Source organism: Pipra filicauda, unplaced genomic scaffold (genome assembly GCF_003945595.2).
Source record: "Pipra filicauda isolate LSUMZ 115617 unplaced genomic scaffold, ASM394559v2 scaffold199_size1391877_pilon, whole genome shotgun sequence".
NCBI lineage: Eukaryota > Metazoa > Chordata > Aves > Passeriformes > Pipridae > Pipra > Pipra filicauda.
In genome coordinates, this window is record NW_024104308.1 from 719,477 (window position 1) to 733,833 (window position 14,357).

The following is a 14,357-nucleotide window of genomic DNA, read 5'->3' on the forward strand; positions in this document are numbered from 1 at the left end:
AGGAGAAATAAGCAAACCAAGTTTGTTAGCTTAGCCAAGCAAATTGTTAATCAGCCAAAGTCAGCATCTTGATGGTTTTGTATTTTTAAGTGTGGGTAAACTGCCCACCCTTAGCTTCCACTGTGATGATTCTGGCTTGGTGAGCCTTTGGTCTTGGCAAAACCTGACTGATAGGAACCCTGTCTCATTTGGCTGCTGCATGGACAGGTCTTGTTCAGTAGTCTCTCTATTCCAATTCACTGGGATGCAGAGTTTGGGTGCAGGAATGTAAGCTCATATCATTCTCCCCTTGGTTAGGTGTCAGGAATCTCCAGGTTTAAGTCCTCAATTTCTGATTTTTATTTCAGATTTTTTTAGCCCCTGTGGAATCTCCATTCTTAGAGCTCTTCATCTATGGCCTGCTGGTCAGATATAAAAATCTGTCATGGAACTGCCTTCTCTGCAGAAGCTTTAGATGATGTGTGGAGTGGTGCATTCAAAGAGAAGAAACCTGCCTTTTTTGAGCCTCATAAACATAAATAATTACATAACAGTCCCTGCATCAAGTCAGGTGTTACCAGGTTCAGGCCTGGAAATGTGGGGCTTCCTTTTCTTGGGGAGCCTTCCTTCTTCATTCACAAACCAGGACAGAGACTGAGTCACTGGCCCTGAACTCCAATCCATTTGTCCTCAAGCTTCCCTTCAGGGACAGGCAGACTGTTGTTCTCAGTCAATAAGTGGTCTGTTAGCATCTTAAATGAATATTCTCCTCCTCTTGAAAGCCCTTTGTCTCTCCACTGCCTGCAGTCTTGAGCCCTGCAAATCCTGAGCATGTCAATTGAGCCTGAAAGGGCTCCTCATCCCCTGGACAAAGAAGCCTCCTGCAGCAGTCTGCCCTCTCCTTGCTACATACTGTGTGCTCCAGCCTCCTCACAGCCAGGCAGAGGCTGGGGTATCCCACAACTCTTCTAAGACTGAGTAGTTGCCAGTGTGCGGCTCCACACTGTTCATCTTCTCTTTTCCTGGTGTGCAAATGCCAGCCACAGGTCAAGTGACATCTCTCTCTCTGTCTGTCTGTATATTTGTTATATATGTGAGCATGTACCTACACATACATAAATAAAGTAGGTTAATCTATATGCTATGTAATGAAGCTTTGCACGAGTTTTTCAGAAATTCAAAGTGAATGCAAGTAATCTACATCTACTGGAGTTATGTGTGGTTGTAAGCTCCAGGAGGGATGTGGAGCAAAGGAGATGGGGAGAGGGGATTGACAGCTACTGTGAGGAATTAATGGTTCTCCGCTGGTAGCTCTTTGGAGGCCAGGAAGCCAGGTGTAGTCCTCTGCAACATGAGAACACAGGTAATAATTTGTGGAGGTGCATAGATTTGTACTGATTAGAATTCTTTCATAACCTGGGAGTGAAAGCCAGTCATGGCTTCATTAGGGCCATTAAACGTGTTTAAAGGTGATCATAGCACTGTGCTGTAAGAAACTTGGGAATAAAAATGAATGACATAAAACACGCTACCTGAATTTTGGTCCAGCCCTTCTGTTGTTCACACAGGAAGTGCCATGATGGATTCTGTAGGTGCTTTTTCCTGGCTTGATGTTATCTGACTATGGAAGCAAATGAGAGACTTGTGTGTGTGATAACCAGGAATGGAACTTCCAACCTTGCAGAGGTCATGATATAATCCCAGTGCCCTTTCCATAGTGCTATTGGAATTAAAAATGGACATTTCCTCCCACAGCTGATGGAGATATGGTCCGCAGTAACCCTGGTGCAAGAACAATAAATGTGGACACTCCTTAAGGTGTAATAACATATGTAGTCTAGAAGATAACTGTATATAAGTAAGTTCAATTACTGGGATGAACCACGTGGTAAAGACATAGCCAAGTGTTTCACACTTTCAGATTAAAATTACTAGTTCTTCAAGTTGCTTATGAAGTTGCAATGACTTTACAGTAATATTTTTGTTAAAGTAACTTGGAAACAAATTTGACTGTGCAGTTTCTCTGTTTTCAGTGCATGATTTGGGGCAGAGTTAGGGTCCTGGAGAAGTACTGGAAAAAAGAGGATATCATGTGACAGGAATCTCCAGTTGATGAAAATGAAAGAATTCCCCAATCACCACATGGCCACAGCTGCTTTTAAGGTATCCTTCAAGGAAGGAAAAAATCAGAAGCAGAGCTGCAGGCTTGCCTCTGGGCTAGGAAAAGAACTCTCTTCCCAGGACTGCCTCCAGTTCTACATTCTAGGTACTTCCCTTCCAGGTCTTTTTTCCTGACACAAAGGAAAACCCTCCATATCTTCAAGCCCTATTCTTCTGACTTTGTAACCCTTCTTAAGGGTAACCCTTTTGAAACGGTCTCTTGGAGATGTAATGTGGAAGTTTCAGTGTCCTGTTTCACAGAGTGGCAAGAGGTGTGCTGGGACATGCAACTATTACAGTGAGCAGGGAATGAATTACTAATGAATATGAGAGACAGTTTTACAATCAGGCTTTTTTCAGGCTATGCTTTCAATGCATGAAGGTGGTCACTATGTTTTGCAGTGTGTCTTGGTGGCTATCTTGAAGGCTGTTGAATGTGAGGTAATATTGATATTCCAGCTGGGGGGAAATAAATCTACAGGAAGTTCTCCTGTGCTCTGTAGGCAGGGTCTTATTTTGTATTGCACAGCTTTTCATGTGAACATGCATTACTTTTGAAAGCATTTCCTTCCGTGACTATAATTCCTGTTATTAGTTTTAGAAATAAATTCAACTGCTATTGTAACATCAGAATCAAGATTTATGCTGGAGAAAAATATGCCTGTAACTCAAGAAAGGAGAAAGAATCAAATAGCATTTAACAATGGGGTAACACAATCTGTGCACATTCAGCCATTGCTCCTTTCCTGGCTTTGGCACAGGGAGTGAATGCTTTTGCTTTGTGTCCAGGCTGCAGGTTTGGGGGAGAGAAAGCAAAACTGCACATACTCTGCAAGGAGGAGCTATAACATAGATTGATCCAGTTCAGAAGAAAGGAAATGTTTTCTTCCAAACCATTACACAAATTCTGGATGAGCATTAAACTGTGTAGTTTCACCCTGAATGCTTTTCAAACAGAATGCTTCTTTCCGGAGTGTGCATATCAATATAAGTAAAACGGCATAAATGTCACGCTCAGTCTGTCCGAGCGGCGTAGTTTTGTTCTCGTGCAATGGGAGCAGGTGGTGGGAGGTTGTTTTGATGGGTTGAGAAGCTCCTCCCCTCCTTCCCCAAGCAGCAGCAATCTCATCTGCGTCAGCAGTAATTGTGTGCTTTGCACTGCTTTTCAGTGAGGGTGAGTGCAAAAGATACATCAATATGAGGTATCAAACTGAGGGGTAGATGTTCCTTTTAAGTGGCTGCTCATTTCCCTGAGCCGTAATATGGGCTAAAGGTTAACTTACACAATCTCCGTGGAAGAACAATTTCTCTTTTTTTGGGAAGGGAGAAGGAGGGGGAAAGGGCGTTGTTTCATATTCTTTCCCACCTATAGACTCCATGTGATGTACAGTGCTGCTCATGCAGATTTTTTTTACCCCCCGCTGGATTATTTGCTAATCAGACTTCAGTGCAGTGGAGATAAGAGCGAGACTGTTGCCTAGCTCCCGAGCCCGGAGCCAGAACCGCCGCCGCTGCCGCTCCGCCGTCCCGCCTCTCCATGGGCCCGGCGCGGCGGAGCTGTCCGAGGTGCTAGGATGATGCTGGCTGCGCGGGGGGTCAGGGCAGCCGGATTGCAGCAGGAGAGGAGCCCCACAGTCCTGCTGGCACCCGAAGGTAGGCTTGCTCTTTGTTTGAGAATTCCTGATTAATCAACAACAGCACCAACAGAGCCAGGCAGCCGGTGAGAGCAAGCCTGCCTGTAGTCACGGGGGAGAGAGAGACGATGCCACAAACCAGACTGCTTCAGACCTTCTGTATTTGAGTGGCAATGAGCGAGCGAGCGTCTTTCCTTGCTGCAAGAAGCCATTTGGATAGGATATTTGCTCTTCCTTATATTCCTTTCTTTTTGTCTCCACGGAACATATTCAAATGAGGCACCTTAGAAATCTCTGTGTTAGTGCATATGATGGTGCTGTAATCGTCTGTGTTGTAAAGTGGGTAAAAATCATCCAGTTTCTTCTCTGCTGGACCTCAAAGCAGGGTGTTGTTTATACCCTCCCATTATCCATACCCTCTCTTCTCTGAATGTGGATTTAAAGAAGCAAGCACTTGTCTTTTCTTTCCACTGCGTTGTTTTGTTTTTTTTTTTTTTCAAAGCCAAACTTTCCATGCCATTTTAATCATATGTTAAGAAGATCTGTAACATAACACATTGACTTGTAGTGATGTCGAATTCTACAATCTGGGCAATTCTGCCAGCAAGATTTAATGCACTTTAACTGAAGAAAAAACTGAGCCTAACTGAAAATCTGTTTCTTATGGTGCTGAAATATCCCTTCCGACTGCACTGAGGTAACCACAGGAAAGGGCTTTTACAGGCAAAAGTCACCTTTGATTATTGCACTTAGTGGTCCCCGTGGACTTAGATTTTGGTACGTACATATTTTAATACATCCTATGAGCATGCTAATGAAATATGGTGCTAATTAGAATGAAAAAATAATATTACAAAGTAAAATAATGAATAGTCAGAATGCATAATAAGGTTGCATGTATTTTTAGACTGTATTAATCAAGCCATTGCTAAACTAAAGGCCGAAGTCTATTTGACTGGTTTTGTGTACTTCACGTGTTGATTGTGCTTGTAATAGAGACGTTTTGTAGCTGAATTTTTTTTGTTTGTAGAAAGCCCTGTTAAATAATTAAAACCATTCTTTTATATTTTCTGATTAATTAATTGAAATAATTTCCAACATCTATGATAGTTACTTATCAGACCTGCTGTACCATTAATATTTTACAGCATATGACCATGATGCTGGTGGTAGTGAAATCTCCATTTCATTTTCTTAAATAGGAGGAAAAAATAAGTCCGTCAGCAAGAAGCTCGTGATTTCTTCTGAGTTCATATGCACTCCTGTTTGCACATAGAATGTCTGTGTATATGTCTGGGTGTTGTGTGATTTTATTTCTTCTTGTTGTTTAAAAGTCTTCTGCATCATATTAGGAAGTAAAATGTCATAATTGCACTTAAGTGTTGGCCATTCTGAACCTAGGTTTGTAATTGTCCAATACCCATGTGGTTAGGAGGATGCCTTGTTTTCCTCAGGGGATAAAAGTAATAAAAGTGTTGCTGTATTGCAAAGTAAACAACAGCTTTTTACGTCCTGGAGTCATAGAGGAGTCATTGTAAGCAAAGACCTTTTTCCTTTTCAAGAGGCATCTGCAAGGGAGCCAAAATTCAAGTCTCAGGGTATTTTTTTTGGTCCTTAAAACTATAGGGAACACAGCTCTTCCATAGGAGGAATAGAACATCTATAGAAATGGACTATTTCTTTAAATCCATCCAGTAGCATTCGCAGTCTACTGAAGGAGAGTCTTTTAACCTCTTGAAGTGAAGGGCTCAGCACTACTTAGCTTCAGTGATTTTGCCCAGGTGCTAGAGCTCGTGCTGTGCAGTACAATGAGGACCAGGTATATAATCTGTCCCAGTCAAACTATAAAATGTATTTTGTACTTCCGGATAATGGCAGTGGTTCTTTGGTTCTTTTTTTTTTTAAATATGTGCATATATAGTTGTCAAATGACACACAATAGGAAACTTGCAGCCAGTTTCAGAAGGTCTTTCCTCTTTGACATTGGAATTTAATGCATCACCGTGTGTGAAAACAGTAAAGCCATCTCATTGTTAGGAATGAGCAGGGGATGCAACTCTAAGAAGCGTGTCTTAGCAATTTGTATCATCACATTCAAGTGCTTGGGTATTTCAAATCTCACTTGATATAAGGCACAGTTATGATAAGAGTTCTGCAAACTAGTCTCTAGTATATTTTTACATCACCAAATTTTTGTTGGCCACAGCAAAAGTATTTTTTTGTACATCCAATACCATTAGGTCCTTATTAGTGCTGCTGTGGTCAGCAGTTTGTGAAAACTGGATATGGCTGGCCTGTCTACTTTGCTCTTATTTTCTTGCAAGCAACTAGAATGCAACAGCTCAAACTCGAGGGTTGATAGGCTGATTAGCGTCCTTGATTTGTGCAGAATCCTTCTAATATACTGAATTTAGTGGAGGGAGTTGATAGGTAATGTGAAAGCAGATGTGTTTTCAAGGAGAGGAAGCAGTATTTGGGAGGGAATCAGGCAGGACTGGAGAGGTGTGTAGTAGGTCTTTATAAATTAGATATTGGATTCAGGACTCTGGGCAACTCCCCACTTGCTATTCCAGGCTCTGTTCTCCTACGTTAAAATTAAAAAAAAAAAACCCTCTGCTTTGGAAGAAGGCAATCAGTGCCTTTGTCATTACTTCAAAAAGCTCCTTCAGTTTAATGTCAGCATTGCCAATTTTCAACGCAGCACAGCTGCAGCTTATGGCTGTCAAGCAAACTGAAAAGCAACTGATATTTTGGGGATCCTCATGTGAATAAGAAGGAGAATGGCATGTCTGAATCTTCATGTGTGTAGCACTGCTTGGATACTGTAATATTGGGTCGATTACCCCTCATATTCTGAAACCAATATTTTTGCACACTGATCATATGAAAAGGAGGAGCTTTGGGACCGAGAATGTTGTATATTTGGGATCAGAGCAAATAGTTAAATTAGAAGTAGGGTATGCAACAGTCTTGTGAAACACAATGCATTATGCTCCCATAGAAACTGTGTCTGAATCAATGCAATGATCTTGAATTTAGTTATGTAAATATTTCTAAGCAAACCAGGAAGGGGACCGCTTGCCCTTGCCAGTAAACCAGATGCACTGGCAGGAAAGGAAAAAAAATAATCTTTCTTGCTGTACTCCTCCCATGCTGACAGCTGAAAGCATGAGCCAGGGCAACGTGAGCTGCTCTGTGCTCCTTTGCCAGTGTCCCTCTGATTTGGGGGTACCTGGAGGGGCAAGTGTCAGTGAGTATGAAGGGGTGTGATTGTGTTTTTTTCTCTCAGAGAGGTTTCACATCGTGTTAGTTTGACCTTTAAGAAGCAAAGTGAACATGACTGAGAACTCCTTCTTTGTCTCCATGTGCTCAGGTGAATTTTCAAAGATGTTCATGTTCAGTGAACACTCAGAACCAAGCTCCTCCAAACAATTTTTGTTGACCTTGTAGTTTGTTGACTTCCAACAACTGAATTCCAGTGCTTTTCCTCTGCCCTGCTGTCTCCTTTTGTTCCTTCACAATGAGGAGGAGAAAAAGAAAGGAGTGTCTAAACAGTTTTTCAAATGGTGCAACTCCTAGTTAGAATATTCCAGGGCTGCTTGATTTCAGAAAAAAAAAAATGCACAGAAAGCAATTTGATTGCAAATACTTAGGTGACTGTATGGCACTTGTCACTGACTAACAAAATCCCTGACCACAGTGTGCATGTTAGGGGCACCAGAATGGTGGTGCCTCACCTACAGCTTGCATTACTTATTTAACAACTTGCATTTGCATAGTTTTAATCAAATATAAATGTACTCCAGCACAACACTTGCCTGTACTTGTATCTGCCCTGGCAGATGGTTAGGAATTGCTCACTGCCTGAGTTTACAAGTCAGCAGAACCTTTGATCAAAGGTTGATCAGTGCTGTCTGCCATTTTTCAAGGAGGGGGACAGCAGGCACTGCATGGGACTCCATGGGCCACATGTATTGGTTGCAGCTTATTGCAGTTGTTATGCACATTTATTAGGGTAACATGGTATCTCTGCAGTGACATTAATACCTGTAAATAAAATTGGTCCTAGTGTGCCTTGTAAGGAATGCTAATACTATAAAAATGTTTACAGTAATTAGTTAAGCTTTTTGCATTTTTAATCCCTGTTTAAGTATAGTATGCACAACTGTAAATTATTAGTAAATGCAGTGAGGCTGTAAAATACCATGCATGCAGGAGGTACAGGGGGTTTGATCCAGAAAATGCTTGCTGCTTGCACAGAGGCTTTTTGGAGTTGGTGCCATACGTGCAGGTTTAAGGTTCTGAAATATGAGTCTTCCCCAGCTACCTCCAGGAAGTACCCCAAACTGAATTTGGTGTTGTGAGTGTGCAAGCATCACAGTCATGGGAGGAGCTCAATAGCTACAGTTGCTCATACGGTTGCAGGATTGGACCTCAGTTAGGACAAAGAATATATCTTGGTCTATCTATTAAACAGTGTGTAAGTTTTGTCATTCTGTATGAATTTAGTAGTAGAAAACATCAGCAATAAACTAGCACATAAAGAATCTCATCAGCGCATACAGCAGAATAAAAGCTTTTTATTTCAGTCTTTTTGCAACTGGAATGACTTTATCCTCCTGTTCAAAAAATAAACATCATAATAAAAGGAGATTCAGTATATCCTAAGTGGCAGCTCATTTTTGACTTACAAAGTGAAAGGAAAACAATGAGGGAAAAATGTGCAGTATTGTTGTCACAAAAGAGAATGTGAAGCAGATGAAGTTCTATGTCTTGGGGAAAAATGAATCAGAACTGCATTTATTTAAAGCCTGTTGAAGTTATCTTCAGTATAAAATTTTCTAATGTATTTCAGGAGTAAAATCTGGTCACTGGACAAATCAATGACAATACTGCCATTGAGTTTACTAGAGTGAGGTTTTTCTGTTGTGCAGGTTTATTTCAATTTAATTGAACATATGCAGAAACAAGGCTTTATTAGAAGTCCAAAATGGAAAAACCAGTGTAATAGCCATCTGCAGGGGGGAAATGGCCTGGACTTGAACCGTCCAAGAGCAGATATCATTTAAGGAGTTCAGAGACAGTGGAGTTAGAGTTGTCTATGCTGTTAGCATTGGCTTTAGTCAGGTAGGTGTCATGCTGTAGAGACACACTCCTAGGAAGGGGCTTTGGTAACTGGACTTACATTTTTTAATCAGCAAGGTTGGGAATTGGTCTAAAATAATGTCTGCTGAAGCACCAGTAACATTGGCAGAATCTGTTTAGCTCATTATCAGCTTTCCAATTTACTCCTTTGCAGATAGTGTGCCACTTATGGTGAATATAAGGAATGGCTGAATGCCTGTTCCAACCCAGTGGAGTTCTAGTCTGTTCCAGTGTCAAAGCTGTGTAAAATGCCATGCATGCACGTTGGGCTGCACTAAGACCTCCTCACTGGTTTTACCCTGCAGGGATTAGTAGGAGATGCTTATACCCATGCCTGAAAATGTTTAAAGATCATTTCAGTGACCCTGAACATCAGCCTTATGCTCATGTTCAGGTTTAGTTGCTAGAAAAGGTTGTCTGGGAGGTAGAAGAGGTAATAGGAGCAGACTCTTTGCATTCTCTGAATCTTTGTCATTTTAACAGTCATGTCATCATTGTATAGATATAATTTTGATATACAGACATGGGGAACAAGAGAAAATTATTGGTGTGCTTTTAAGGTATTAACTGCCTGAAACCAGATGCTTGTTGCCATTGTCACTTCAAGTAATCAAAAATGGGGGGAAAAACATTCAAGGGTGGAAAAATATTTCTCTGTTTTTTTCATCCCTTGCATTCTCATGGTCAGGGCTGTGCCTGATAGCCCACAGTGGATTGCTGGAATCCTGAAGAGCATTTTATTTATTTATTTGTTTATTTATTTATTTAGGAGCAGTGCCTATTCAGATCAGAATTTTACTTGTTCAGCTATGTGATAAAGATTAGAAATAAGACAGTACATTAGGAAATGGGGGAAAGATTTTTGTTGCTGATCACACAGGAACCCTGTCCCTAAAAATCTGTGTGCAGACTGGATTCTCATTGTCTCTTCAATAAGATCACTGCTAGTTGTAGTGCTGGCAGGGTTCTCAGGCTGATTCCGAGAAGTCACACAATCCTTCTTCGGGGAAGGGAGGAATGCTGTAGGAGTGAATAAGCAAACGTGCCTTTGAGAGCTGAGTTCAGCTGCCAGGTCTGCCTGCGGGTCACTCAGTCCCTCCTGCAGCGACTCCCCGGTTGTAAAATGAGGACTCCACACAATACAACTCAAGGTTGTCCTGTCTCTGGTCCTTACAGGACTCAGTGTTTAAAATAAGATGGCAAAACTATTTTTTTAATAAAGTTCTATTTTACTTATCTAGTAAGTAGTTAATCCAATACATAGACTTTAGAGAGAGAGAGAGAGCATATCTCTTGAAATTCTACCTTGCCTTTAGTCTCCTGTAGTATTTACTGATGTGTCAATCCACCAGAGTTCTTGCAACTCCCAGGTTGTCTGTTGATGAGTGGAAAACCTTTGGAGCCTTTCTGAGAGCTTTTAGGCTGCCTGCCATAGAGCCAGGAGTGACCTGAAGGTCTAAGTGTGTCTGCTCCTTGCTGCTTAGCTGGAGGTGCTGTGAACCCAAGTGCCTGTGATACCTGTGGAAGAAGTATGGAAGTCTGGAGAATTTCAGGGTTTTAGAGTTCTGAAGGACCCAGCTCAGCTGGGGTGTCTTGTCCATTTTTGAGCCTCAAGCTAACAAGCTGTTGGGCAGCAGATGACCAGGGTTTATGGGCTCATATCTACATTACTAAGAAATACAGGAAACTATTTTACAGTATTTCTTTCTAGATTTTGTACCTGATGAAATTTTTTTTGAAGAAAAGTTTTTTGTTTCAAAAAATTGAACAATATTTTTCACCTGAACTTTGGAATATCCTGAAGAATAGGAATTTTGTTTGGTAATCTGCTCTGGTGCAGCCTTATCTAAACTGCAAAAAGGACCTATTGTCCTGTGATGAAAGCCTTCTCAATCTAATTCAAAATGAGATTGGGGGATGTCAGTGTCAATGCAACTGGTGGGTATTATAAAAAGGGAGACGGTGGGGGGGAACTTTTTTGGGATTTACAGTGTGTAATTGGATGGATCTGCACGGCCTGGAAGAAGAGACTCTTGATTTTGTCTCCTCTTGTCTCGAGTAATGTTCTGTGTTCGGAATTGCTTTGTTTATTATCCTTTAAACAGGAGAAAGTCTGAAAAATTGTCTCTTATGAAGATGTTAATTACAACTGACACAATCTCGCTGTCATAAACCATAAGCTATTTTCCTACTGATTAAGGTATTATGTGTTTTTCAACCTGCAGGAAACGTTACTTTCCTTTGTTCATTATCTCCTGCAAGATGATGAGTTCTAATCAGGAGGAGGTCACTTTGGGCGCTTTTCTCCAGTATATTGAAGATATGGGGATGAAGGCCTATGATGGCTTGGTTATACAGAATGCATCAGACATTGCTCGAGAGAATGATCGCATGAGGAATGAAACAAACCTGGCTTACTTGAAAGAAAAGAGTGAAAAACGTCGAAAACAAGAAGAAGCAATAAAACGGTAAATATTTTGATAAAAAGATGAGTGGTCTGGCAGAGTGAATGAAAAGTGAGGGGCTCAGTCTCAGATATGGGAAATATGTGTAGACCAGTTGATTTCCAAGCAGCTTGCTGGTAAAAGCAGTGCAGACCACTGACCCATGTCAGGCTTCTAATTGCACTTTACGTTGTATAGACGTGATGGTGAATGGTTCTTCCTCCCTCAATGGAAGAGAGTATTCCCATCTCAATGTATTCAGTTTGAGCTTGTGCGGCATTTTGAACAGGTGTGATTTGTAACAAAAAGTTTGGGTCTCAAGAATAAGAGATGTAGATCTAGTGAAAAATAGATTCTCAAACTCTCAGTGATTTTAGATGGACAGTTTGTACTTTGTGCGAAGGTATATTTGTGTGCGAGCGAGACAGGGAGAGCCTCACAGGTCACAATAAACTCTCCTTTAGCTGATGTTTTAAATCTGGTAAATTTTCAAAGCTTTTTAATAACTATCTGAGGTTTTGCAAAAAAAAAAAAAAGTCTATTATTTGCGATTTCCTCTCCATTCTGTGAGCTCTGAAGTCAGTAACAATCTTGCAATCATTTAAAGGAAAATGGATCAAGCCCCTGATGGGCAGTACCCAATAATGGCTCTTCTTGAACAGTTCCATTGATTTTAATTGACAGTTAATGAAGGGAACACTTGCCTGACCTGGCCTCTTGTGCCAGTGGATATCAATGAAATCTCTGCAGCCTCTTGGAGAGGAGAAGAAGGTTGAATGGAATATATATAAATACTTATTACATACACATTTGCATTATTTAAAAAAATGGGTTTTCTTGAGGTGAGGTTAAAATCATCCATCCAAATGCTATACTTTTTTGTGCAAATGGATGGCTTGAGCACAAACTGAGAGACCCTTTGAATTTTTTCCCCCAGCATGAGTCTTCTGTATTTCAGTTTAAGTGATTAAATTTTGTGCTATGTCTTGGGTACTGTACATCCAGGTGTAACAGACATGCTGTGCTGTGAACATTCAAGCACCGCCTCAATAGTCTGATTATTTTGATGGAATATTAAAAAGAAAAGAGCAGCACATACAGTTTGACAGAGGAGGGAGATAAAGGAATGTAAAGCAAAAATATGGCTGCTTTATGTTCCAGGAAGTGGAGCTTTTGGGATTGTCAGCAATTTAGTTGGAGTGATAAGAATAATGTAAAATTAAGGTGAATACAGCTAACTAGACTGTACTCTGGCTAACCTGTTTGCGTGTACGTCTGTATGTGTGACCATAAAGACCACTAAGTACCAGAACAGGGGTTTTTTTGAAGAAGTTTCTTGGGACATGAGAGAGTAAGTTGTAGACTGACCTGGTTCTTTGTAGTTCTCTAGCCGAGCTTCTCTACCTAACTTGAATGGTGGTAACAGTATTTCCTGCATTGTGGTTTGTTTGTGTGTTTTTTTTTATTGATCCTGGCAAAGTGATTTGATGAAGAGCTCTGGACAAATACAGATTATTTAGGCTGAGCCAAACCATGAAATTCTTGCTCATGCTAAACTGATATCACTGAGGACAGAGTTCTGATCCTCAGTGATATCAGTTCAGCTGAAGACAGGATTAGGACCAGCAATGTAGTGGGTTTATTAGAGGAACAGCATGTATCTGCATGTGGATTGGAGGCATCAACATTTCCTGAATATTGGGCTCTTCTGTGGGAAACTGTGTTTGCAGTGGTCTCCTCTCATCCCTCTCCACCTGTCTTATCTCAGTAACACTGAGGGGATAAACAATATCTCTCTGAGGAAAAAAAAGTAGGAAAAACACCTTAGAAAATCTTGAAAAACATTCTCTTCAAGTCTTTTTCTCTGTCTCTTTCTTATGGAAACTCGTAGAGGTAAAAAAAAAAAAAAAAGATCCTTGTGATCCTTGATTAGAAAGACTAAAAGCAATGACAGACCAAGGGAGAACATCTGATCTGTCTAAAGCAACCATGATGTCTGAAGTCACTTAGGCTGATTGCAATTGAGTCTGTTCCCTGTAGTAACCTCCAGAGATTCATCCAAAACCATGTTATCTATTGAAACATGGCAGACAGGAAAGGTAAAGTAGGATTATTGATTTATTCTTTGTTCTGTTCTATATTCCTTAAGTCTTTACCTTATCTTGATGGATATTTATATTATCCTTAATTCCTGATACTGTGGCCTAGATAGAAAGCGGTGCACATGTGCAGTGATAACAGTGCTACCAGTCTGGAGACTACCAACAGCTGCAAAAAATCTCCTTAGCAACAAGGGAGTCATCCCCTGTGATTAACTGCAGGTAGATTTTTGAGCAGGAGCAGGGGTTCCCACAAACACTCTTCTTTGTCATGTGGGGATGAAAATAAAGCAACTGTAAGTCCTTTGTACCTTATGAAAATTATCTGATAGTCCAATTATTGAATTGTTTTAGAAGCTAGTTTACCATTTTTGTATTTAGAAGCTATTTTAGTGTTCAGATGGTCTCTCTTAGAAGAAGGCTGGTTGTGTATATTAAAAACATAATAATGAGTAATGTATTAGCTAATAAAGTGGTGGTGTTCACACACAACACTATTTGGAAGCAGCTGTTGTTTACCTAAATCATTTCATAACTATGCTGAATGACTTAAGTTCATTGAAATGCATTAGTCTGAGCAGTTTGAAAACAAGATCTGAAAAATGACCTGAAAAAAAAAATTTCATTGCACATTTTGCCTTCCAAAGAATACACTGTGTTGTCTTTCCTCAGTAGCACTGATGTACCTTCAGTGTGACTGCTGTCTCATCATGTGTGGCTCTGATGGGTTAATTGTGGGGAAAAATGTATGGATCTATTTTCAGGAAATAAACACAGTGTATTGGATTGGAAAAAAAAAACCCAAGCAACTAGTCTTTGTCTGATCTTGCTGGGCTGAGTCAGCTGATCTGATCTGAATTTCTGACCTAATTTTAGTATGGTATTTAGCGATCATG

At 40.5% G+C, this 14,357-nt stretch overlaps 1 protein-coding gene across 3 annotated transcripts in view; it reads left to right on the forward strand.

Annotated features, from left to right (window-relative positions):
- The first annotated feature begins 3,305 nt into the window (after positions 1 to 3,305).
- NYAP2 (neuronal tyrosine-phosphorylated phosphoinositide-3-kinase adaptor 2) overlaps positions 3,306 to 14,357 on the forward strand; it is a 137,376-nt gene continuing 126,324 nt past the window's right edge. The window contains exons 1-2 of one of the 3 annotated variants that reach the window (XM_027751235.2): positions 3,306 to 4,550; positions 11,144 to 11,386. In XM_027751235.2, coding sequence (XP_027607036.1) covers positions 11,181 to 11,386 — 206 coding nt within the window. In that variant the 5' untranslated portion in view covers positions 3,306 to 4,550; positions 11,144 to 11,180. The remainder of the gene's footprint in view (positions 4,551 to 11,143; positions 11,387 to 14,357) is intronic. The other 2 variants (XM_027751234.2, XM_027751236.2) reach the window with 2 other exon arrangements.